Source organism: Pituophis catenifer, unplaced genomic scaffold (assembly GCF_029215685.1).
Source record: "Pituophis catenifer annectens isolate HBS135680 unplaced genomic scaffold, rPitCat1.0.hap2 SCAF_4, whole genome shotgun sequence".
NCBI classification, from domain to species: domain Eukaryota; kingdom Metazoa; phylum Chordata; class Lepidosauria; order Squamata; family Colubridae; genus Pituophis; species Pituophis catenifer.
In genome coordinates this window covers 127,203,543-127,229,125 of record NW_027256884.1, presented here as the reverse complement: position 1 = coordinate 127,229,125, position 25,583 = coordinate 127,203,543, and the positions used below count along the sequence as shown (strand labels likewise).

General features: G+C 43.1%; 1 protein-coding gene across 1 annotated transcript in view; it reads right to left on the bottom strand.

Annotated features, from left to right (window-relative positions):
• The window catches only part of NARS2 (asparaginyl-tRNA synthetase 2, mitochondrial), a 43,036-nt gene extending 20,671 nt beyond the window's left edge, over positions 1–22,365 (bottom strand). The window contains exons 1-8 of the mRNA XM_070944058.1: positions 22,080–22,365; positions 21,027–21,173; positions 19,750–19,859; positions 17,603–17,723; positions 16,057–16,197; positions 11,991–12,071; positions 5,670–5,770; positions 810–942 (exon numbers count right to left, since the gene is read on the bottom strand). Coding sequence (XP_070800159.1) covers positions 810–942; positions 5,670–5,770; positions 11,991–12,071; positions 16,057–16,197; positions 17,603–17,723; positions 19,750–19,859; positions 21,027–21,173 — 834 coding nt within the window. The 5' untranslated portion in view covers positions 22,080–22,365. The remainder of the gene's footprint in view (positions 1–809; positions 943–5,669; positions 5,771–11,990; positions 12,072–16,056; positions 16,198–17,602; positions 17,724–19,749; positions 19,860–21,026; positions 21,174–22,079) is intronic.
• Positions 22,366–25,583: the final 3,218 nt, after the last annotated feature.

Genomic DNA, 25,583 nt, shown 5'->3' with positions numbered 1-25,583 from the left:
ACTTTCCATTCCACAAACTTCCACCGTGAGCAAAACTACACGGTCAACAAAAGCCGGCAAATATTTCCATTCATCTCTGCTGAAATTAATTCCAGGAAACCATTTTTTAAAATTGTAAAAAACCCTTTTATTTTTCCAGCGAAGAGTGGTACGTATCCTAGTCCTGGAGTCAGCAGCATGAAAATGGCTATCAAGAAAAAGGAGAACAAGGGAGATATATAAAAGTAGTCCTCGGCTTACGACCGCAATGGACCCCAAAATTTATGTTGCTAAGCAAAACAGTCGTTAAGCGAGCTTTGCCCCATTTAACCACCCTTCTTGCCACAGCAGTGAAGTGAATTGCGGCAGTTGTTAAGTTAGTCGCGCAGTTTTCAGTGAATCTGGTTTCCCTATTAACTGTGCTTGTCAGATCGCATCGGGACACTGCAACAGACATAAGTACATGCCAGTTGCCAAGCGCTTGAATTTTGATCACGTGGCAAAACAGCTGAGAGCAAAACAGCTGAGAGTCGGGAGGCCGATCCAATCAACTTGTGCTAATTAGGCTGTGCTGAACCTGAAAGGAGCTGTTTCTTCTTGCTGCTTGGTGCAAGGAGGTAAACTGCTGGGAGGCAGAGGCCAAAGGGTGGAGGCCAGTAGGTGGGCGGGGCTACATTTGGTGTATAAGACGCACCCAAATTTTCACCCCCTTTTAGGGGGGAAAAAGATGTGTCTTATACTCCCAAAAATACGGTAAATTAAATGTGTAAAACCTGCAACCCTCACACCCAGAAAAAGCTCTATTTAGGATTTCTCCCGGGAAATCTTACCTGCATTATATCCTGAAGCGTGTCCACAAAAAATAATTCGGCCTCCACCATATAAAACTCGGCCAGGTGTCTGCGGGTTCGAGAATTGTCTGCTCGGAAGGTCGGTCCAAAAGTGAATACTTTCGTAAACGCCCTGCAAGGTGTAAAACAACATAAACAATTTGAGCTGCTGCCCACTGGCTAGTGTGAAATGATGCTGAGACACACCTGAACATGGAAATGATCACATACAGGTAGTCCTTGACTTAGGACTGTCCGGTAGCCAGATAATCTGAATCTTTCTTTCTGAATCTTAGCAAAGTTTTGAAGCAAGTGACATTCCAATAGGTTGCCACAGAGAAGAGGGGGGTCAACCTATTCTCCAAAGCACCTGAGGGCAGGACAAGAAGTAATGGATGGAAACTAATCAAGGAGAGAAGCAACCTAGAACTAAGGAGAAATTTCCTGACAGTGAGAACAATTCACCAGAGGAACAACTTGCCTCCAGAAGTTGTGAATGTTCCAACACTGGAAGTTTTTAAGAAGAGACTGGATAACCATTTGTCTGAAGTGGTGTAGGGTTTCCTGCCTAGGTAGGGGGTTGGACTAGAAGACCTCCAAGGTCCCTTCCAACTCTATTATACTATTAGAACTAAGGAAAAATTTCCTGACAGTTAGAACAATTAATCGGTGGAACGACTTGCCTCCCGAAGTTGTGAATTCTCCAACACTGGAAGTTTTTAAGAAGAGATTGGATAGCCATTTGTCTGAAGTGGTGTGTTCTGTCCCCAACCACACGCACACACACCAACAGACGTTCAAGAGTTAAAGACCAAACCAGCTGGCAAAATGCTTTTCTTTATGATAATGGAACTTGGCAACAACCTAGTGGCTGCCTGCCAAGAGTTTATTATTTACGAAGAGGAGAGATAACTTCTCCCCACTTCTGATACATCAAAAGAAACAGCTCAATAATTACGGAGTTAATCAAGTCCAGAGATAATCCAGTAAAGTCTATAGCAAAAGTCCGGCAATGCAGAATTGCGTGGAAGCTTTCAGCTTTGTTCGTCACAAGGTTTGACTGGCTACCACACTCCCTTTTATATCCTGTGGGGTGTGGTCCAGTGACTCAGCCTAATCTCGGGCACGCCTTTTCTTCTGTTGCGCGCGCTTATCTCTGCGACGCTGGCGTGGATCCAGCCAAGACTCATTACCCTCATCACTGTCGATCTGTGGCTGCGTGGACGTGCTTGGTCCCGGCCCTATCTCTTGCCCTTCGGCGGACACCGAAGGCATTGCCAGAGAGGAGGGTCCTGGAGAGGGAGGCCTTGCCAACTCCTCTCCTTCACTCTCGGAGTCCTCTCCTGCCGATGACACAGGCTCAGGTAATGGAGCCACAACACGGTGTAGGGTTTCCTGCCTTGGCAGGGGGTTGGACTAGAAGACCTCCAAGGTCCCTTTCTTAAGGGATTATTCTTATAATCAACAAGAAAAGCGATTAAGGTAACCAATGCATGAGAGATTCTGAAGACAAGACAAAGGAGGAACTGGAAATATCAAGACTTGATCCTAGAGAAAAATAGACAGGGCACAAAAGAAAGAAAGAAATGAAAATGCGACGTGGGTGAGGTTATGCTAATTGTAGATATGAAAAGAAGCACCTGGTGAAATGAGGATGTCAACCAGAAAAAAAAAAAAATGAATATACAGGAAATTGATTACTGCAAAAAAAAAAAAAAATGCCGAGCGCAAGAAAGCCGTGTAATGTATGGGGGAAAAGAAAGAATGGGAAAAAATGCGATTAATATATAATTATTCCCAGAATGAAGTCCACGCATCTTAAAAGTTGCCAAGTTTGAAAAGCACTGATCTGAACGGAATGAAATGAGGATTGAAAATGGAAAACAAATACAGGAAGGAAGAGAGAACGGGTTGAGAGAAAAACTGGGTTGGCTGGAGTAATGAAACTCTTCAAAAACTGGAAAGTTTAAAGGAAGGCAATATACAGATTTAACAGATTGACAAGAGCTGGAAGGGAACTTGTAGATCATCTAGTCCAACCCCCACCGCTCAAGCAGGAGACCCAGAGTTGGATATGACTTGGTTGTTAGGCTACAAAGGTGAGATATAAACCAGGTTTAGCTACCTTCCTTCTCTTTTTTTTACCTCATGGATTTCAGGTAGTCCTCGACTTACGACCAGAATCGGGATCAGAATTTCCACTGCTAAGCAAGGTGGTTAAGTGAGCCGGGCATCTGTTTTACCTTTTTATGGTCGTTGGTCGTTAAGTGAGTTGCTGCAATCATTTAAGTGAATGACTGGGAAGGGCTCAAACTGGGATCATGTGATCTCTGCATGCTGCACCCGTCGTAAATACAGGGCAGTTGCCAAGCTCCCAAATTCTGATCGCGTTGACTGTGGAGATGCTATGATGGTCGTAAGTAGAAAGACCAATCGTAAGATATTTTTTTTCCAGTGCTGTTGTATTTCCCAATGACAGTCGTAAATCGAGGACTACCTTTAATCATTCCAACATGGCATTGGTATAGATCCAAATAACATATTAAAGCAAAAATTCTTCATTTAACAACGAAACAGGTTTCCTTATTCAGAAGACGCTTCTCAGACGATAGGGGTTGAAAAAATGAAGATAACAGTTTTCTTCCTATTTTACTATTATCAATTACTACATTTAATTACTTAAATGACTACATTACATGATACGTTTTGTGAGAGAGGATGGATAAACTCCAATCCAAAATATGTAGGTAGTTCTCGACTTATGACCACAATGGAGACCAAAATTTCCGTTGTGAGCAAAAGAGTTCTTAAAAGAAGAGTTGTGTCCCATTTTACGACCCTTCTTGCCACAGCGGTTAAGTGAATCACTGCAGTTGTTCAGTTAGTCACACGGTTGTTAAGTGAATCTACCTTTCCCATTGACTTTGCTCGTCAGAAAGTCACAACCGTCATAAGTACATGCCAGTTGCCAAGCATCTGAATTTTGATCCTGCGATCATGGAGCTGCTGCAATGGCCGTTAAGTGTGAAAAATGGTCAAAAATTGCTATTTTTAGTGCCGTTGTAACTTTTAAACGGTCACTAAACGGATGGCCGTAAATCGAGAACTAACTGTGTCTTTAAAAATATGTTTTTCTCCCTAAAATATCATCCACATCCACCTAATTTGTCTGTTATAATCCATTAAAGGTTGAGTTGAAGATCTTAGAAGTGGCATTTTGTCTCTGATTGAAGGAATTCTCTTCAAATATATATATATATATATATATATATATATATATATATATATATATATATATATATATATATATATATATATATATATATATATATAATATATATCCAGTGGTGGTATTCAGCCGGTTCGGAATGGTTTGGGCGAACCAGCACTATGCCGTCCTATTTAGCCACGTTTTCGGAAAAAACAGGCTGCATAAAGCCCCAAAAATGGGCCGCAAAAAGCCTAGAAAACACCACTTCAAAAGCCTCGAAAACAGGTCAAAACCCCCCCAAAAACAGGCCGACAAAAGCCTCAAGAATGGGTCAACAAAAGCCTTGAAAACGAGCTGAAAAAAGCCCCCAAAATGGGCCGAAAAAACTCTCAAAAATAGGCTGCAAGAAGCCTCAAAAACAGACCGAAAAAAGCCCCATAAAATGGGCCGCAAAAAGCCTAGAAAACGCCACTCCAAAAGCCTCGAAAACAGGCCAAAACCCCCCCAAAAACAGGCCGACAAAAGCCTCAAAAATGGACCAACAAAAGCCTTGAAAACGAGCTGAAAAAAGCCCCCAAAATGGGCCGAAAAAAGTCTCAAAAATAGGCTGCAAGCAGCCTCTAAAACAGACCGAAAAAGCCCCATAAAATGAGCCGCAAAAAGCCTAGAAAATGGCCCTCCAAAAGCCTTGAAAACAGGCCAAAAAAAGCCCCCAAAATGGGCCAAAAAAGTCTCAAAAATGGGCCCCCAAAAGCCTCAAAAACGGGCCGCAAAAAGCCTCGAAAGTGGGCCAGCAAAAACCATGAAAACGGGCTGAAAAAAGTCCCCAAAACAGGCCAAAAAAGCCTCAAAAATAGGCTGAAAAAAGCCCCGGAAACAGGAAAAGGCCAGAAAAAAGATAGGCCAAAAACTTATTTTGTTTTGTTTTCCTCTTCTAAATTTAGGTGCGTCTTATAGTCCAAAAAACACGGCATCTATAGCTCCTCTAAATTTAGTTTGCATTTGATCTATTTAGAAGACCTCTGTTTGTTTGGGGTTTTTCAAAATAAAAAAGGAACAAGTTGTTGAAGAACAAAGTGTGAAGCACAAACCCAACATCCTGTATTGTACACCAAACAGCCTGTTTATTTATTCTACCGCGTGACGCTGTAAACAGGCCGAGATGACATCAGAGTAGAGATTTTGAACAACGTTAAAAGAATTAGCTGGATTATTTTACTGATTATTACAGGTGGTCTTTACAACCATTCGTTTAGTGACCATTCGAAGTTACAACGGCACTGAAAAAAGTGACATATGACCATTTCCACACTTACGACCAATGCAGCATCCCCACGGTCACACGATCAAAATTCAGACGCTTGACAACTGACTCGCATTTACGACGGTTGCAGTGTTCCAGGGTTACGTGATCCCCTTTTGCGACCTTCTGACAAGCCAAGTCAAGGGGGAAGCCGGACTCACTTAACAACTGTGTCACTAACATAGCAGCAGTGATTCATTTAACAACTTGGCAACTTGGTCATTAAATGGGGGCAAAACTCAACTGTCTCACTTAGTAACAGAAATTTTGGGTTCAATTCTGATAATAAATCGAGGACTATTGGTATCACAGACTAAAATCATGCTTAAAATCCCATGAGCCATACCCACTCATGACTTCCAAATGGAGTTGTCCGGAAACTGTGAGAAACGCTGGAATATTGAAGAAGTGATTTTCTTCTCCCGGTGTTTGCTCTTCATTTGCAGGCTGCAGGAATTAAATAGTAGGAAAAAATTACAATTAATCCATTCTGGAATTGGGTTAATCTTTCCCCCAAAGGCAGCCAAACACCAGCCCTCCGAGTATTTTTAAACACGTGGCTTGCGAAGGAATGTACTGAAATCAAAATAAATAAATTTAACAGTGTAGCCTAGCAACGAGTGTGAAAAAGTCACCTTTTGTCTTAAAAAAGATCAGCTCTTCAGAAAGAGCTATACAGCAGGGGTGTGAAACTCAAGACCCGGGGGCCGGATCTGGCCCACGGGGCCACCCTAGAAACAGCAAAGGACCAGCCTGCCAGTGAAAACAGAACTCGCAAGGGCCATGTGTGACCCTCCCAGCCCCCGTTTTGGGCCGTGACGGCCTCCTGCAGCCCTCTGCCAGCAAAATTGGAGCTCCGTTGTCACTAGCAGAGGGCTGCAGGAGGCTGTTGTGGCCGAAAATGGAGCCCGGGGGGGGGCACACCTGAGCTCCGTTTTCGCAGGCAGAGGGGTGCACGAGGCCATCGCAGCCGAAAACAGATAAAAATTAGAAATAAAAGTAGATGAGCAAAATATAGAAAATACAGTTAATAGAGTTAAGCAAATTAAGAAGAGGATTAAAGTATTAGATATTTAATGTATTGGTATTAAGTTAAGAACAGAATAATGAATATGATTGTAAATTTTAACTGTTATTGCACAAACATTGGTACCCAGATGACACACTGTTTAATGGAAGATGGATTATTTGTACTAAAATAAAATTAAAAAAAATAAAATAAAAAGAAAGGTCATAAAATCAAGCGAGAGTCACTTAAAACCAGGGGTGAAATGTTCCTGGATCGGACTGGATCGCCTGATCCGGTAGCGATTTTTCCCTGTGGTTTGGCAATCCGGTAGCAATCACCGCCCGGGTGTCATTATTTCTTGGTTTTAACCAGGAAGTAATCATGTGCGCGCACACATGATGCGTCCGTGTGCTTTCGAACTGGTAAGGAAGGTAAGTAGATTTCACCCCTGCTTAAAACTCCCGTCTTGCTTAGCAACAGAAATTCTGCTCTCAATTGGGGTCGTAAATCGAGGACTTGCATGTAGGCCGGGAAGTCTGAAGCACCTCAACCAATCCTCTTTTCTTCCAAGCCGCCGAACTCGTTCGGCCAGCAAACGGTGCCAAAATTTAAGCCAAGGAAGGCTGGTCTCTCATTTTGCAAAGATAATCGCTTGTTTATACAAAAGGTTGGAAGTGACCGGATCAGAAGAAAGAGGCGGCTCAATGGAATGGCTTTTTAGAAATAAAATAACTCTTTAAAAAAAAAAAAAAGCTTCTATCCAACCCTTAAGACATTTGGCATACCCGGTGTGTTTGTGTGTGTGTGTGAATTGGTTCATTTTCGCTCCGGGAGCAATGAAACCTGCTAAGCATGTTAATTTAACGTTTTCATAAATTAAGTTCATCTGTTTTAAAAATCGAGCGCTGGGAAAAGAAAAAAAACCCTTTTGAGTTTTGCCCTGCAAGGATTTTATTGCTCTGATTTTTCTGACTGTCCCCTTAAACCAGGGGTCTCCAATCTTAAACACCCAAAGAGCCATTTGGACACATTTCCCACAGAAAAGAAAACACCGGGAGCCACAAAACCTAGGTGGGTGTGGCCAACTTGACATCACTCACTCCCACCCAGTCACATGACACAGACACACCCACAGCCAACTATGCCGACCCAGGTTTTGTGACTGGAAGGGGAGCGTGAGGGGTAGGTTTAGCCGACAGGGAGCCACAGCAAGGGGACGAAAGAGCCACATGCGGCTCCAGAGCCGCGGGTTGCCGACCCCCGCCTTAAACCATCATCGATGTCACAGACGAACAAAGAGCAAGGAGACTCTTCTATACGTGCAGAGACACGAAACGATAAACAAGAATCCAAAATTTTGCATCCAAATGAAGGAGACGAACGGAGTGCCAACCAAAACGGGCAGCGTGTGAGCCGTAAACCAGCTAATTATCAGTTTTGATGTTGTGATGGGCCTGAACGAGGCGGGAAGCCAGATCTACCGTGTGGATGTAGCATGGAGACTGAGAATCTCTCTCTTCCTAATATTTATTATTTCTATCCTGCCTTATTTTCAGAAATAACTCAGCAGACATATCCAACATAACTTCCTCCACTTCTTTTCCACACAACAATCTGTGAGGTGGGTTGGGATGGGAGTGAGAGGCATGCTCAGCTGGTTTCATGCCTAAGTCTATACTAGAACTCACAGTCTCCTGGTGATTGGTCCAAACTCACTCAATTGACTTTCATGCCTGAGGCGGGACTAGAACTCACCGTCTCCTGATGATTGGCCCAAACTCACCCAGTCAGCTTTCATGCCTCAGGCGGAACTAGAATTCACTGTCTCCTGATGATTTGCCCAAAGTCACCTAGTCGGCTTTCATGCCTAAGGCGGGACTAGAACTCACAATCTCCTTGTGATTGGCTCAAAATCACTTGGCTTTCGTGCCTAAGGATGAACTAGAACTCACAGTCTCCGGATAATTGGCCCAAAGTCACCTAGTCAGCTTTCATGCCTAGGGCGGAACTAGAACTCACAGTCCTCTGGTAATTGACCCAATTGTGACTGGACACTCAGTTGTTAAGTGGTTGTGAAGTGACCATGCTTAAGGACTTTCTCCATTTTTCCTTCGCTTTCCAGACCTGTGACGGTCATAAGAGTGAAGACAGACTGCCAAATTCCCTTATCCTAACTGTCTTAACTGCGAACAGTCGCTGTACGAGGCAGCCACTAAATGAGGACAACCTGTGCCATTTTCCAATTGAGCTATCCAGGGTCTATATTGCGATGGGCGGCTATAGAAATTCAATAAATACAGAAATAATGTTATACACAACTCAAAAAAACAAAAGAGATTAAAACCCCCTTTTAAAAGCCAGACAGGTTGATAGACATCAGACGCGCTTATTAAATTGCAAATTGAACTAATAGACAATTTGGCAAGAGATTAAAAGCTTCACGTCACAGCTGGACGAAAACATCTGGGAAGACGATAAAAGTTTGCAGCTGTCAACCCCATCCTTTCTAATCCCTCCCCTCTTTTAAAGTTTAGTTTCTAACTCCGATGGCAAAAAAAAAAAAAACCCATAAATTCGTTTTGTTGCAAAACGAAGGCTTCCTTTGAAGGCTTCCAAGATCCAACCACAACTTTCAAATACAACAAGGAACGGGAGAAAAAAATCAGCTTTTTTTTGTGTGTGTGCGTGTCCTTCTTTTAACATCCCACCTGGAAATACAGCTGGGGGGGGGAGAGAAAAATAAGTTTGCTTTTTTTTTTTATTATCTTCCCGCAGATTCAAAGCTGTTCCTTGATCTTTTGAAACATTCCTGTATCCCTATCAGTCCTCGCTTTTTAAAAAAAAGACAAATCTGGAACTTTCTCTTTAAAGACATTAACAAAGTTGAGGATCTCGTGATAAAAAGAAAGGCCTATATAAGTCTTTGATAAAACTTCCAGACAAGAAAAAAAAAGATTTTACTTCATGAAGATAAACTGGAAGGAGTGACTTAAACTTAATGAGTTAACTGGATTTTCCCTGTGCTTGATATGTGCAACTGAAAAGAAGGTTTAACCCAAAATTTGAAAATGTAATTTTTTTACATTTGCTTAAGTAATTTTTAAAGGAGGCAAAAGATATTGTAAATGTATTTGAGAGCACCTGTATGAAGAGAAAGTTAAAGAAAATGATGTACCAGTTCAAAGAAAACTGTGCGTTAAAAAGGATGTTTATAAAAGAAAACAATATATATTATTCTACAGTAGTGGCCAAAATTGTGGAAACCTTTTGGTAAAAGTATATTTTCTAAAACTAGCTAATAACAGCGCTTTTTTTTTTGGAGTAGTACTATATCAGTGGAAAGATAATTTAATCAAGAATGTAATGCAATCACTTTTATGAAGGATTTGCTCTTAGAATAGCAGTTACAGTATAAAGAAGAAAAGGGAAACACGTAGAAAAAACGAGATGTACAAAAATCACCATAGAAAAAAATGGCCAAAATTGTGGAAACCTTTTGGAAAAAGTATATTTTTGAGGTTTGATGGCTAATAACATCACTTTTTTTGGGGGGGGGGGGAAGTTTCAAGATAATCCTATTCCACTGCTGGAATGGCCTGGGAATAGCCCAGACCTTAACCCAATGGAAAATCTATGGAGCCGACTAAAGAAACTTGTTAGTCAGAAGCGACCCAGCAATAAAACCCAGTTAATAGAAGCCATCATTCCATCTTGGTTTCGCATTAGAACAGCTGCAGAACTAAAAGACTTGGTTCACTTCATGGGAAGATGTTATAAGGCCATCATTCATGCTAAAGGTTACCCAACTAAGGATTAACTGACATGGGGATCATTTTTTGTATAGCTCATTTTTTCTATGGTGATAATTTTTGTATATCTCGTTTTTTTTCTACGTGTTTCACTTTTCTTCTTTATACTGTAACTGCTCTTCTAATAGCAAATCCTTCATAAAAGTCACTGCATTACATTCTTGATTAAATTATCTTTCTATTGATATATAATCTTATGGTACTATTCCACAAAAAGGCGGTGTTATTAGCTAGTTTTAGAAAACACACTTTCCCCAAAAGGTTTCCACAATTTGGGCCACTCCTGCAGTAGTCCTTTGATACAACAAATTAATATTTTTAATATTTTAGGTCTGCCTTTCTATAAGAGGACAGTAAGTTGCTCGCTGAAACGATGCCGCTTGTCGATCAGAAACATTTAAATTTGTAAACAGCAGGAAGAAAATCTAATCTAGAAGGCAAAGCTTGAACGCGGACATCTTATCCAAGTCACAAATATTTTAACGGACTTTTTCAAGATCAGAGAAGTTAAGGAGTCATTGCAGCTAAACCAGCTGATCTAAGCAAGATTTCTGCTGCAGCAGGAAATGCTCAGAGATGGAAATGGATAGGAAAGCTGGCCAACATGGTGTAACCACTGAGAAAAACTCCCGTTTTTACAACTGCTCTTTAGATGTATATTGGTGCTATCGTTCTAGGTTACAGGAAAGGCCGCAATCAAACCTGAAATATCTGCCGTTCCAAGCAAAAGCAGCTGTTAAGGGAGTTTTGTCCCGTTTTACGACCTTCCTTGCCCCCGTTGTTAAGTGAATCACTGCAGTTGCTAAGTTGATAATATAGTCATTAAGCGAATCTGGTTTTCTCACTGACTTTGCTTGTCAGAAGGCTGCAAAAAGGGATCATGTTAACACACACACCCCTCCGGGACACTGCTACCGTCATAAATACGAGTCATTTTGCCAAGCATTTGGATCACGTGACCATGGGAATTGCTGCGATGGTCCTAAGGGTGAAAAACGGCCGTAAGTCCCTTTTTTCCAGTGCCGCTGTAACTTTGAGCACACGGTTATAAGTCCAGGACTGGCTTGTACTCTTCTATAATAATAGATTATTTTATGATGTATTTTTTGTCTGCCTTTGTTAGAGATAGATCCGACCCCAGAGGGGGGGGTCAGTCTAGATGACCTCTGAGGGAACCCTTCCAGCTCTGATATTCTATGAATCTGGATGGGGAAATGATAGCAGTTGCATACCCCCCAAAAGCCCGAATCCTGGTCCCGACAAAACCCCTTTTATTAAACGAACAGTGAATTCCTCTCATTCACATCCAGCGAAGTCTTTCAAGGGAGAATTTACAGTCACAGACCTTATCTGTCTTGGAGAGCTGCCAGGCCGATATCTTCAAAACATGGCAAGGAGTCTCGGAGAGTCCCGAACCAATTAAGCGAATGAATTGTCACCTGCAAACTCCACTCCCCTTTTGCTCCTCTTTTATTCCCTCATTCATCGTCCACCTGTGGCTTTACTCCTGAGTCGACCCTTGTTCTTTAGCTGTTCCCTTCGTCTGGCAGCTCTGTGCATGCGAACACTGGGAACAGGCTCCAGCTGTTCATCTGCCTTACTGATGTCTGACTCCGAAGGCAGCTGATAACTGGCATACGGCCCTGGCCCCCTCTCTAACTCCGACGCAGAGCCCTCGTCAGAGCCTTCCCCAGACTCCAAGACTGGCCCATGTTCCTCCCCAACCTCCTCACTGTCCAAATCTGCTGCCAGCTGTGCTGGCTGCTGGCAGGCCACAACAAAAATGCTACTGTACCAATGGGCATTGAGTGAGACCAAATGTAGGAGGCTCGGTGATCCAGACTCTTACCTTAAGTTTGAAGACTTCGCCCGCACCCTCACAGTCATTGGCAGTAATTATCGGGGTGTGTATATGGGTGTACCCATTTTCCTAAAAGGAAAGAGAAAGAAAAGGGAGAGAAAGAAACAGAGTTATTTTGATCACGGCTGATTTGAGATTTAAGAATGGTTTATCCATTCATCAAGTGGAACCTGGCCAGTAACAGATTAACAGAGTTGGAAGGGACCTTGTAGATCATCTAGTCTAACCCACCGACCGCCCAAGCAGGAGACCCTACACCATTTCTGACTGACATTATCCAGACTCCATCAGAGTTGGGCAGCTATTAAAAATGTAAATGATTTTGATTTATTTTGCGCTGTATGGCACATCTACAAAGCTGATTCAATCAATGATATTCAGGGGTGAAATCCAGTAGGTTCTGACAGGTTCTGGAGAACCGGTAGCAGAAATTTTGAGCAGTTCGGAGAACCGGCAAATACCACCTCTGGCTGGTCCCAGAATGGGAATGGGGATTTTGCAATATCCTTCCCCTGGAGTGGGGTGGGAATGGAGATTTTACAATATCCTTCCCCTGGAGTGGGGAGGGAATGGAGATTTTGCAGTATCCTTCCCTTGCCATGCCCACCAAGCCACGCCCACCAAGCCACACCCACAGAACCGGTAGTAAAAAAATTTTGGATTTCACCACTGATGATAATCCTTGGTTTACGACCACAATCGATCCCGTTTATGTTGCTATGTGAGAGAGCTGTTAAGTGATTTTCCCCCCCTCCCCCATTTTATGACCTTTTTTTGCCACATTTAAAAGTTAACCAATGCGGTTGTTAAATGAATCTCGCTTCCCCCGTGGACTTCGCTTGTCAGAAGGTCACAAAAGAAGGTCACACAATCCGGGGGGCTCTGCGACCGTCATAAATATGAACCACTTGCCGAGCATTCGAATTTCGAACACGCAGCCACGGGGTTGCTGCAACGGTCGTTAAGGGTGAAAAACAGTCATAAGTCATTTGTTTCAGCAATGTAATTTGGAATGGTCACTAAATGAACTGTAAGTCGAGGACTAACTGTAATAAATGACATTATGCCTACAGACCCAAATATAAGTTTAGATAAAGCATCAGCAAATATATAAATATAGTTATTTTTCCAGCAAGAACTTGAAGGTGTACAAATGCTGCCCTCTGGTGGTCGAATGTATGAATATTCTTTAATTCACAACTGGGTTAATTTATTTTAAGACTGCCCCATTCAAAAGGAAGAACAGCTAATATATAATAATATTATAAGGCTGGTGCAACACCTGTTCTTGCTCACCTATAGTGAAGTTTGGCTAAAAACACAAGTAGCCCTTGAGTGACAACCATTCGTTTAGTGACCGTGGAAAATTATCACGGCACTGAAAAAAGAGATTTATAATCGTTTTTCACAGGAACGTAGTGGCTTCTCCCATCGTCATGTGATCAAAATTCAGATACTTGGAAACTGGCTCATATTTATGACGGTCATAATATCCCAGGGTCATGTGATCCCCTTTTGCAACCTCCTGACAAGCAAAGTCAAGGGGGGGAGGGAGGGAGGGAGGAAGGAAGATGGAAGGAAGGAAAGAAGGGTAAAAGGAAGGAAGGAAGATGGAAGGAAGGAAGGAAAGAAGGAAGGAAGGAAGGATAAAAGGAAGGTAGGAAGGAAGGAAGAAAGATGGAAGGATAAAAGGAAGGAAGGTAAGAAGGAAGATGGAAGGATAAAAGGAAGGAAGTTAAGAAGGAAGGAAGATGGAAGGATAAAAGGAAGGAAGGTAGGAAGAAAGGAAGATGGAAGGATAAAAGAAAGGAAGATGGAAGGATAAAAGGAAGGAAGATAGGAACGAAGGAAGGAAGATGGAAGGATAAAAGGAAGTAAGGAAGAAGGAAGGAAGGAAGATGGAAGGATAAAAGGAATGAAGGAAGATGGAAGGAAGATGGAAGGGAGGAAGGAAGGGAGGGAGGAAAGAAGGAAGGAAGGAAGGAAGGAAGGAAGGATAAAAGGAAGGAAGATGGAAGGATAAAAGGAAGGAAGGTAGGAACAAAGGAAGGAAGGAAGAAAGATGGAAGGATAAAAGGAAGGAAGGAAGATGGAAGGATAAAAGGAAGGAAGATGGAAGGATGGATGGAAGGAAGGAAGGAAGGAAGGAAGGAAGATGGCATAGTGAGCTGGAAAGCATTGTGAAGGGGTATACAACCCTTTTGATCCAATCCAGAAGGCCAATTCATCTTGCAGTCTGCAGTCTCACAAGCCCCAGTGTGGCCACCGAGGATGTCCACCTACTGAAGAACCCCAACTATTATCTGCAGGAGCCCAAGGAAGATAATGCATCATTATTTTTAACAGCCAGTTTGGTATAGAGGTTAAGGCACCAGGCTAGAAAGCAGGTGACTGTGAGTTCTAGTCCCGCCTTAGGCAAAAAAGCCAGCTGGGTGACTCTGGGCCAGTCACTGCCTCTCAGACCTAGGAAGGAGGCAATGGCAAACCAGTACCAAGCTTGGACAATCTTGCCCCCCCCAAAAAAACCCTGTAGGAGCTTACAAGGAGATCATCAGAAGTCACGACTGACTTGAAGGCAAATACAGAAAAAAAATAAAAATAAAAATCAATTTTAATGGTGCAATTCTTGTAGAACCAGGAACTTCGGATGGCCAAAAGATTTAGCGTTCTCACAAGGTTCGAATCACTAAAATGTTCTCGTATAAGGAAAGCCAGGTATTTTTTTTTTTTTGGCAACCGTTGCTCTGAATGTTTTTACGTTTTAATTGTTAATTACTTCATACGCACCTAGACGTGCTTGTGAAGCTGCTAACGCAGCAGGAAAACTTAATCTATCTTAATCTATCACAGCCTAAAATCAGCAAAACGGTTGCACCTTTTCAGCCGAACAAATTTGATTAAAAGGCACGCGTTTTTTTTAGCTCGCGAAAAGCGTCTGCTTTTAATCAAATTTGCGAGTTTGAGAAAGGCGTCACCAGACAGCTGATTTTTGAGCTAGCTAATGAACCGATAAAATTACATATGTAATATTTACCGATTATCCAGTCCTTGTCAACTCTTAACCACAACATAAAATTGAATTTCTCCATAATAAGCTCTTCCTAATCAGGTTCTTCAGATCTTCATATATTGACATAAAATACATTTAGCTAAATTAACACACGAGTGTAAGAATCTATCGGGTCGCCCTTTGACTTACAATCATAATGGAACCTGCCATTACAAGTCATCAATTGTGACGGTCGTAAAGCAGGTCACGCACATGACTGATCTGGTTTGACAACTTTTTTTTTTTTTTTTTTTTTTGCAGAGGTCATGAAGTGAACACCAGAGTTGTTAAACGAATCCATTGTTTGCTATGGGGTGTTTTTGCTGAAAACCTGAGGTAAACAAAATTTTACTGAGGTAAACAAAATTTTTGCTGATTTTTCAACAAAATTGTGGTCACATGAAGTGGGATGCTTAAAACACCTGTAAATGCAGGCTTGTTTCCAAGGGCCCAAAATGCAGTCATATGATTATATATATATTGTGTGTGTGTGTGTGTGTGTCAGAATTTCAAAACCAGATTCTAAAGTACAGGCTGTCCTTGACTTACAACAGTTCATTTAGTGACCATTCGAAGTTACGACGACACTAAAAAAAGGACCGTTTTCCACACTTACGACCGTTGCAGCATCCCCATGGTTACGTGACCAAAATTTAGACGCTTGGAAACTGACTCGTATTTATGACGGTGCACGGTCCTGGGGTCATATGATCTTTTGCGACCTTTTGACGAACAAAGTCAATGGGGAAGCCAGATTCGCTTAACAACCGGGTTACTAACTTAAGAACTGCAGTGATTCACGGTGGCAAGAAAGGTCGTAAAATGGGGGGAAAACTCAATAAATTTTGCTTACCAATAGAAATTATAGGCTCAATCGGGGTCATAAGTCAAGGACTACCTGTATATGGGTCTCCCGGTTAGCAGCCACTTCTATCAATGAATTGGCAGCTTTATGACTTGATGGTCATACATCCTGTGGCAGGCAGTTCCCAAGACCGGAATTACCTTGAAATAGGAGTGGATCGCTGCCGTGGCTTCACTGCGTACCCGCAACAGGGCGCCCAGTACATTGCTTCTGCATCGGACGTGAGGCAGCTCCCGGAGATAATCCAGAGAGTGATGGACTTTGTATTTCAGAGGGAAGGCCTAAAGAAGGGAGAATGTATACAAAGAACATACAGAGGCAGTTTGGTCTAGTGGTTAAGGCACCTAAGCTAGAATACAGGTGACTGTGAGTTCTAGTCCCACGTTAGGCATGAAAGCCAGCTGGGTGACTTTGGGCCAATCACCAGGAGACGGTGAGTTCTAGTTCCACCTTAAGCATGAAAGCCAATTAGGTGACTTTGGGTCAATCACCAGGAGACGGTGCGTTCTAGTCCCATGTTCGGCATGAAAGCTGGTTTTAATTTGAAATTAATTTTAAGTGGGTTGTAAATCAATCAATCAATCAATCAATCAATCAATCAATCAATAAAGCCAGCTAGGTGACTTTGGGACAATCACCAGGAGACTGTGAGTTCTGGTCCTGACGTAGGCATGCAAGCCGACTGGATGACTTTGAACCAATCAGCAGGAGGCGGTGAATTCTAGTCTCTCCTTCGGCATGAAATCCAGCTGGGTGACTTGGGCCTATCACCAGGAGCCTGTGACTTTTAGTCCCACCTTCAGCATGAAAGCCGACTGGGTGACTTTGGGCCAATTACCAGGAGACGGTGAGTTCTACTCCCGCCTTCGCCCTGAAAGCCGACTGGATGACTTTGAACCAATCATGAGGAGACTTCACGTTCTAGTCCCTCCTTAGCCGCGAAAACCAGCTGGATGACTTTGAGCCAGTCCCTCTCTCTCTCTCTCAGAGCAACCCACCTCACAGGTTGTTGTTGTGGGAAAAATAGGAGGAGGAAGGAGTATTAGACACATTCACAGCCTGGAGTTGTTGATAAAAAATAATAAAGGTTGGGTAAATAAAGATAAAAGGTTCCCCTCGCACATATGTGCCAGTCGTTCCCAACTCTAGGGGGCGGTGCTCATCTCCGTTTCAAAGCCGAAGAGACAGCGCTGTCCGAAGACGTCTCCGTGGTCATGTGACCGGCATGACTCAACGCCAAAGGTGCACGGAACGCTGTTCCCTTCCCACCAAAGGTGGTTCCTATTTTTCTACTTGCATTTTTTAACGTGCTTTTGAACTGCTAGGCTGGCAGAAGCTGGAACAAATCATGGGAGCTCACCCCGTTACGCGGCGCTAGGGATTCGAACCCCTGGACTGCCAACCTTTCGATCGACAAGCTTAGCCTTAGCCACTGAGCAAGTAACGGGAGCTCACCCCATTACGCGGCACTAGGGATTCGAACCGCTGGACTGCCGACCTTTCGATCGACAAGCTCAGCGTCTTAGCCACTGAGCCACCGCGTCCCTCAGGGTCCATATAAACAAACAAACACAGTTATCTTTATTCAAGGATAAGCTATCCGAGCCTGCAACTGAATTCCTTTGCAGAAAAGGCTTGCAGCAAAAAACCTAGCTCCACGGGAGAATAATTGAATAATTGCCTCACCAAAACGTCACAAGGTCCCACCACACGAATATTCTCCGCTGCCAACTCCACCTCTTGTCCCTTGTGTGGACTTTTCACCAGCTTCCCTCGCACTTCCACGGAACTGCCAAAAGTCAGCGTCCTGGAATGAAACCACAAACCGTTTTACGGCAAAACGTCGACCGAAGGACTTCGAATCGGGGGGGGAGGGGTGTTCTGAAGCACAAATTCTCTACAATTTCAGACAAATGGATTTCCAATTTCTTCTTTAAAAAAAAAAAACCCTCCAGGGATGGATCATCTATAACTTCTGGAGGCAAGTCGATCCACAGATTGATTGTTCTCACTGTCAAGAGGAAATTTTTCTTTATTTCTAGGTGGGATCTCTCTTTAAGGATCTTCCATCTGGTGTTTGTCCTGACCGACAGATGCAATGAATCAGTGGAACTCCTTGCCACTAGAAGTTGTGGGTGCTCCATCCCTGGAGGTTTTTAAGAAGAGACTGGACAGCCACTTGTCTGAAATGGTCTCAGGACTCAAACAAGGGTGTCAAACTCCAGGCCTGGAGGCCAGATCTAGCTTGCATGGTTCTTAGATCTGGCTCGCGTGGCTGCCCTGGAAACAGTGAAGGATTGGCCTGCGGTGCGTCTGCCAGTGAAAACATTGCTCGTTGTTGTTGTCCGCCAGCAGTCTGCAGAGCTGGCAGCGGAGTCGGACAGTGAGGAGGCTGGGGGTGGGGGGGGGAGAACATGGGCCAGTCCTGGAGTCTGGGGAAGGCCCAGATGATTGCTCTGTGTCCGAGGCAGAGATGGCACCAGGGCCATCTGGGAGTGATGCCCGGACTCCAGAGCCTCCAGAGTCGGACATCAGAGAGACAGAGGAACAGGAGGAGCCTGTTCTTAGTGCGCGCATGCGCAGAGCTGCCAGAAGGCACAGTTAAAGCAAAAGGGACAACTCGGGAGTAAAGTCTGGAGATGATTGGCCCCTCCCATAAGGTTTAAAAGAGGAGCAAAGGCACGTGAGCCCTTTGCAGGAAGGCAACGTTGTTAATTCTGTTCCCAGTCGGCATCTCTGATTCTGGAATCCGTGTGGCTTTGCCAAATAAGTATTTGGCAGAGTGTCAAGGGAGATAAAGGTTGGTGATTATCCCGAAGGACTTTTTGCAACTAATTGGGACTCAGCTGTGAATGAACGTAATTCACAACTGTTGCAATAAAAGAGGTTTTTGGGGCTACTCGTGCGTTTTAAGGACTCAGGAAACCTAGGTCACAACACTCGTGAGGGCCGCACATGGTCCTCCCAAGCTCCATTTTCGCTGGCAGAGGGCTGCAGGAGGCCATTTTGCAGTCGAAAACAGAGCCCGGGAAGGCCGCGTGCTGCTCTCATGAGCTCCGTTTTCGCTGAGAGAGCGCTGCAGGAGGCTGTTGCAGCTGAAAATGGACCCGGGAGGGCCACACCGCCCCCAGCTCCCCCGAGGTCAAACACAACCCTAAATGCGGCCCTCAATGAAATTGAGTTTCACCCCCCTAGAGTAGAAGACCTCCAAGGTCCCTTCCATTTCTCTGTTATGCTGTTGTGGGCCGCCAGCGGCCTGCGCGGATCGTGGCTGATCCCGACGAAGAGGAGGCTGGTGTGGTGTCGCGCCAGCAGCCGGCACAGCCGGCGCTCGCGTCAGACAGCGAGGAGGCTGAAGAGGATGTGGTGCCAGAGGCAGAGACTCAGCCGGGGCCTTCAGAACCTCCAGAGGCTCCTTCAAGTGGAGAGAGCGAAGTGGAGGAGCCTCTCCTCAATGCTCAAGCACGCAGGGCTGACAAAAGGCAGGAGTGGCTACTCAGGAGGAGGAGGTCTACTCAAGAGTAGGGCTTGAGGATAATTGGCCACTCCCTTAGCCTATTTAAGTCACACGCAGCTAGTGCTTTCTTGCTGGAAACAACTCGTATTTATTATCAGAGTATTTTGGTTTATCGTATCTTGTTTTCTGAGCTGGTTGTCAACCTTTGCCGGTCTTGTTTATTCTTGCTACTTAATAAATTTGATAAGGACCGTTGGTGTGTGTCAATATCCTCGGAAATCCGGAGCTGGGGCAGAACATATGCTTTGTTTGCATCCTAAAATAGTGTGGGCCCACCCCTCGGCCCCATCCAGCTACCCAGAGAAGATGACTCAACCTGGACTCCAATCGTGGATCTGCCACCACCTGGAGATACTCCAACGAAGAGCCATCGCTGACATGGAGAAACAAAACCCCTTTCTGAGACCGGACCGAACGGACCCAACCCTGGATAGAAAAAAAAAGCAGGAATGAATTGGATCTCTAGCCCAGGAGTTAGTTTATTTTATTTTAGTTTGATTTGATTTATATACCACCCTAATCCCGAAGGACTCAGGGCGGTGAACAGCCACAAGATAAAACACATAAATACAAAATTTAAAAGCAAACTAAAACCGAATTAAACAATTTGGCCGCAGGGTGGATAAAAATCAATGATTTTTTTTAAAAAAAATCAAAAAAATCAGATTTTTTAAAATTTAAATCGGATTTTTTTTATTTAAATCGGATTTTGTTTTATTTTTATCGAATTTATTTTAATAAAAGACTTTTGAGGTAAAAATCTATCGTAAGATAGTTTTCTATTTAAGATACATAAATAATTTAGTTTATTCAGCATGAAATGGAGCTTAGTTATGTAGCAGGAGGCTGTATATTCTGCAACACTGGGACTATCGGTGAGTCAACAGTGGGTCAAAGGAGGAGCAGAGATGACAGTTGCTCTTTAAAAATTGTGATTTAAATCGAGTTGATTTAAATCAAGCCTTTTTACTAGTGATTTAAATCATGATTTAAATTGTGATTTAAATCAACTCGATTTAAATCAAATCCACCCTGTTTGGCCGAAGACAGATTTAAAACACCCCACTAATTAAAACAAATTAAAATTTGCATTTTAAAAAGGGAAAAAAAGGAAAAAGGGAAAAATTAGGTCAGGCCCGCCTGATGGAATAAAAAGGTCTTGAGAGCGCAGCGGAAGGTGCGTAGATCCGGGATCCTCCGTATCTCCGGGGGGAACTCATTCCAGATAGTACGTGCCCCCACAGAGAAGGCTCTCTCCCTGGGGGCTGCCAGTCGACATTGTTTGGCCGACGGCACCCGGAGGAGCCCCTCTCTAAGAGAGGAGGGACTTAAGACAGAGCTCTAGAGCTGGAAAAAGATTTTTTAAAATATAGTTTCGTAGTATTCTTTTCTATAGTTTTATTTTTTAATCTTGTAAAATGCCCAGAGTTACCCTGCGGTTAAGATGGGCAGCCAATTAGATAGATAGATAGATAGATAGATAGATAGATAGATAGATAGATAGATAGATAGATAGATGATAGATAGATAGATAGATAGATAGATAGATAGATAGATAGATAGATGGATAGATGATAGATATCTGCCACATACCTGAATTTTAACATCATGTCCAGTTGGATCTTGGACCTCCAATGCCTCCCGGATTGGGAGCAGCCTGGGAGCCACAATACTCTTTGCGGATGGAACCGAGGAGGAACAGCGCCGAAGAACCAAGCGGGCACAACGGGCCCCAAACATCTAACAGTTTAAGAGACAAGCGGGAAATAAAATGCAAACTTAACAGAATGACAAAGAGTTGGAAGGGACCTTGGAGGTCTTCTAGTCCAACCCCCTGCTCAGGCAGGAGACCCTTATGCCATTTCAGACAAATGCTTGTCCAGTCTCTTCTTAAAACTTAAATCTTTTGCCCACAAAAGCGCAAATGCCCAGAACAAGAGGGTATCCAAATCAAATGATATATGCAAAAGTACCCAAGATTATCATCTTAACCTTGAAATAAATAAGGAATAATTTCTTTCTTTCTTTCTCTTTCCTTTCTTTCTCTTCCCTTCCTTCCTCTCCCCTTCCTTCCTTTTTCTTTTCTTCCCCCCTTTTCTCCCTCCTTTCTCTCCTCCCTCCCTCCTTTTCGTTCCTTCCTTCCTTCCTTTCATTTACTCTCCTTCCTTCCTTCTCTTTTCCTTCCCTTTTTTCCTTACTTCATTCCTTCCTTCTCCCCTCCCTCCCTCTTTTCCTTACTTCATTCCTTCCTTCTCCCCTCCCTCCCTCTTTTCCTTACTTCATTCCTTCCTTCTCCCCTCCCTCCCTCTTTTCCTTACTTAATTCCTTCATTCCTTCCTTCTCTTCTTCCTTCCTTACATACTTCCTTCCCTCCTTCCCTCCTTTTCTCCCTTTCTCTCCTCTCTCCCTTTTTCCTCCCTTCCTTTCCTTCTTTCGCTTTCTTCCTTCTTCCTTTTTCCCCTCTTTCCTTCCTTCCTCTTTTCTTCCTCTTTCTTTCCTTCCTCTCTCTCTTTCCCCGTCTCTTCCTCTCTCTTCCTTTTTCTCACCACAAAACCAACTCAGCTTAAAGTTTACACTAAAGTTTAAAACTAAGCTAAACTTATACTAAACTTTATTGATTTACTTTTTCTATTTTTATTTTGATACCTTTTTCTACTTTGGATTCCAGTTCCTTTGCAACCCACTTTCTCCAAGCGGGCGCCCCACAGTTAGGGATACCCCAAACTGCAAAATGCCAGGGAATCACTCGAAGGAGCAAAGCAATGCAATGAATCCCAGCTCTCTGCTGCTCTCTAGCGCCCGTCTGGATGGTTGCAGCTCAAGCATAAATCCCAGCATGCCCAACCGCCCGCGCATTATGGGTTCTGCTTCTACCCCGCATTGCCCCACCGCAAAATTGAATTTCTGCCCCCCCGACTGGCTGCAAAGCGCTTCAATCTGATGCAAACCAGGAATTGCAAAGAATTCTCTCCTCCCCCTTTCAGCCCCAGGACGGGTCGCCCGGCAGCCAATGAGAATGGAGAGATGGGCTGTAGGTCAGCCAATCGCGAGAAGGAAATTCTTTGAGGAAGTGACGCCTCTCGCAAGCGCGCTGGCTCACGGGCGTTGTAGTTCGTGGCTTCCCCATCACGGGAAGTCGGGAGGAGGCGGGAGGCGGACGAATGAGAGAATGAACGAATGAATAAATAAATAAACATTTTTACTTCGTTTGCAACACAATAAATAATCTGACCTATATTGTACATGGAGATACATATAAATAACAAATGAGTAATCTAATAATAACAATAAAATGATAATATAGCCACAATAAATGAAGAATAGAAACATAAACAAATTTCAGTCATATTAATTATATGATTAAAATTTGTTTATGTTTCTATTCTTCATTTATTATGGCTATATTAATTATATCATAATAGTATATCATACAATTAAAATAATAAGCAATATATTAACTAATACACATTCATTTAGTAATTATAATTCCATATATTAAATTTTTTTGTTGTTAGGATTGTATTTATTTGTTCATATCTCACCTTTATTATCTTTATAAATAATTCCAAGGTGGCATACTCACACAATTATTTATAAAAACTTTATTACACGGCAATGATAATAATAGAAAGAAATCCCCACGAAGATTTTGCTCCACCTGTTGTGGCAATGAAGTACAGATAAGTCCTTGACTTGCAACCACAATTGAGCTCAAAATTTATGTTGCTAAGCGAGACCGTTGTTAAGTGAATTTTTGATCCGTTTTATGACCTTTCTTGCCACAGCTGTTAAGTGAATCACTGCAGTAGTTAAGTTAGCAATCTCCTCTCCTCTGCCTTCTGCGCATCTAAGCGTCAAGCACTGGACCCAGCTGTTCCTCCTCTTCCTCATCAGCCACCTCCAGACCTGGGGGCTATTTTTTTTTTTTTTAAATTTGATTTATATGCCGCCCTTCTCCGAAGACTCAGGGCGGCTTACAATGCGTTAAGCAATAGCCTTCATCCTTTTGTATATTTATACAAAGTCAGCTTATTGCCCCCACAAACTGGGTCCTCATTTCACCTACCTTAGAAAGGATGGAAGGCTGAGTCAACCTTGAGCCTTGGCGAGATTCGAACCCTGCAGTAATTGCAGGCAGCTGGTCTTAAGCAGCTTAATAACAGGGTGCCTTAAACCCTTGTACTACCAAGGCTATTGACCACAACATCAACAGGGAAGCAAAATTCGCTTAACAATCATGTTACCAACTTAACAGCTGCGGTGATTCACTTAACAGCGGAAATGTCAAAATGTCATAAAACAGAGCAAAATTCACTTAACAACGGTCCCGCTTAGCAACAGAAATTTCTGTACTTCATTGCCACGACTGCCCTAGTGGTACAAAGAAATCGTTTTCATGAAAGGTAAAAGCTCAGGATAATTACCAGATAATCTGCCAGAAGTATATCAGTTTGGCGCTAGGAAAACTTATATTTATTTTTATCAAAACATGGTGTTGGAAGAAATGTCCATCTGGGTGCAGTTCCAAGTGGGGAGAAAGATACTGGAAATATGGAAGCTGTTTGGAAAGATGGTTTAATGGTGGACAGGACCACATGAGGTTTTTGGGTCCTGGGCAAAATTTATTTATTTATTATTAATTTTATTTCTATACCGCCCTTCTCCTGAAGGACTCAGGGCGGTGTACAGCCTAATTAAAAACACAAAGACAGACAAAATTTAAAAATAATTAAAATTATTAAATAATAGTCTCAATTTAAAAACCCCAAATTTAAAATCCCATTTAAAACCAATTAAAATCTTTACGTTGATAGCCCAGCCTGGCGAAACAACATGGTTTTGAGGGCACAGTGAAATACACGGAGCACAAAATGAGCACATGGGTGAGAGAGAGAGAGAGAGAGAGAGAGAGATTTATATCCTCTCTTGGGCTTGGAATTGGAGCTTCCTGTTCCTGTGGCAAGCTATTGGCTGCTGTAGAGGTCATAGCTAACCTTGTAGGTTTTCTGAGTCAAGCTTGGTTGAATCTTGCTGGGTGATGATCAGGAGTAAAATCCTCCCGGTTCGGACCGGATCACCCGATCCGGTAGCGATGGAGGTGGGTGGTTCGGAGAACCAGTAACAAAAATCCCTGCGCACGGCCCCCCATGCCCAGCTGAGCCTTTTTAAAAGAGGCTTTTTAAAAAAAAATTTTAAAGCATTTTTTTTACAACCTCTTCGGCCGAAAAAATGCTTTTAAAAGTAAAAAAAAGAAAGCCTCTGATGATCGTGCGGCTCAGCTGGGATCGTCAAAGCCTCTGACGATCCAAGCTGAGTTGCCTGATCGGCAGAGGCTTTTTTTCTTTTAAATGCCTCTGACGATCCCAGCTGAGTTTCCTGATCGGCAGAGGCTTTTAAAAGAAAAAAAGCCTCTGCCGATCAGGCAACTCAGCTGGGATCGTCAGAGCCTTTTGAAAGCCTTTTTTTACAACCTCTTCGCCGAAGAGGTTGTAGAAAAAATGGTTTTAAAAGTTTTTTTTAAAAAAAATTGGCCACGCCCACCCAGTCACATTACCCCCCCCCACCAAGCCACGCCCACAGAACTGGTAGTAACAAATTTTAGATTTCACCACTAATGATGATGTAATGAAGGGGCTTTGGGCCATTCTTATTATGGCTTAATGGTTTTGTCCTGGTTTGGCTCTTGAGTAAGGCCTAATCCTATCATGTCCTGAGGGCCAGGTCTTTTGTGTTGTAGATAAGCTGGCCCAACCTTTGTCTTGTAGATAGATTGGCACCAAAATATCTGCTGCGGGGGTGAGCAGGGAGCTGAGGTTCTGAGTTTATGTCTTTAGAAACATGTTTCTCCTTTAGGGAAAATATAATATTCTGCCTTTTTAATATTTCCTAGAATATGTCATTTTTCCAGGAGAAAGGTGGGTGCTAACTTCCTACAAAGGAATAACCTTTCCTTTGGGAATTTGGCTGGAAAGTACATTGAAGTTTAGGATGACAGAAAAGCATTGGCAGGATTTCGTGCGGAGGAAATCAAGAGGAGATAGTGACCAATTTAAATTACAACAATACTAAACAATATGAACAGTGGTGGGATTCAAATAATTTAACAACTGGTTCTCTGCCCTAATGACCAGTTGGATAGGCGTGGCTGGG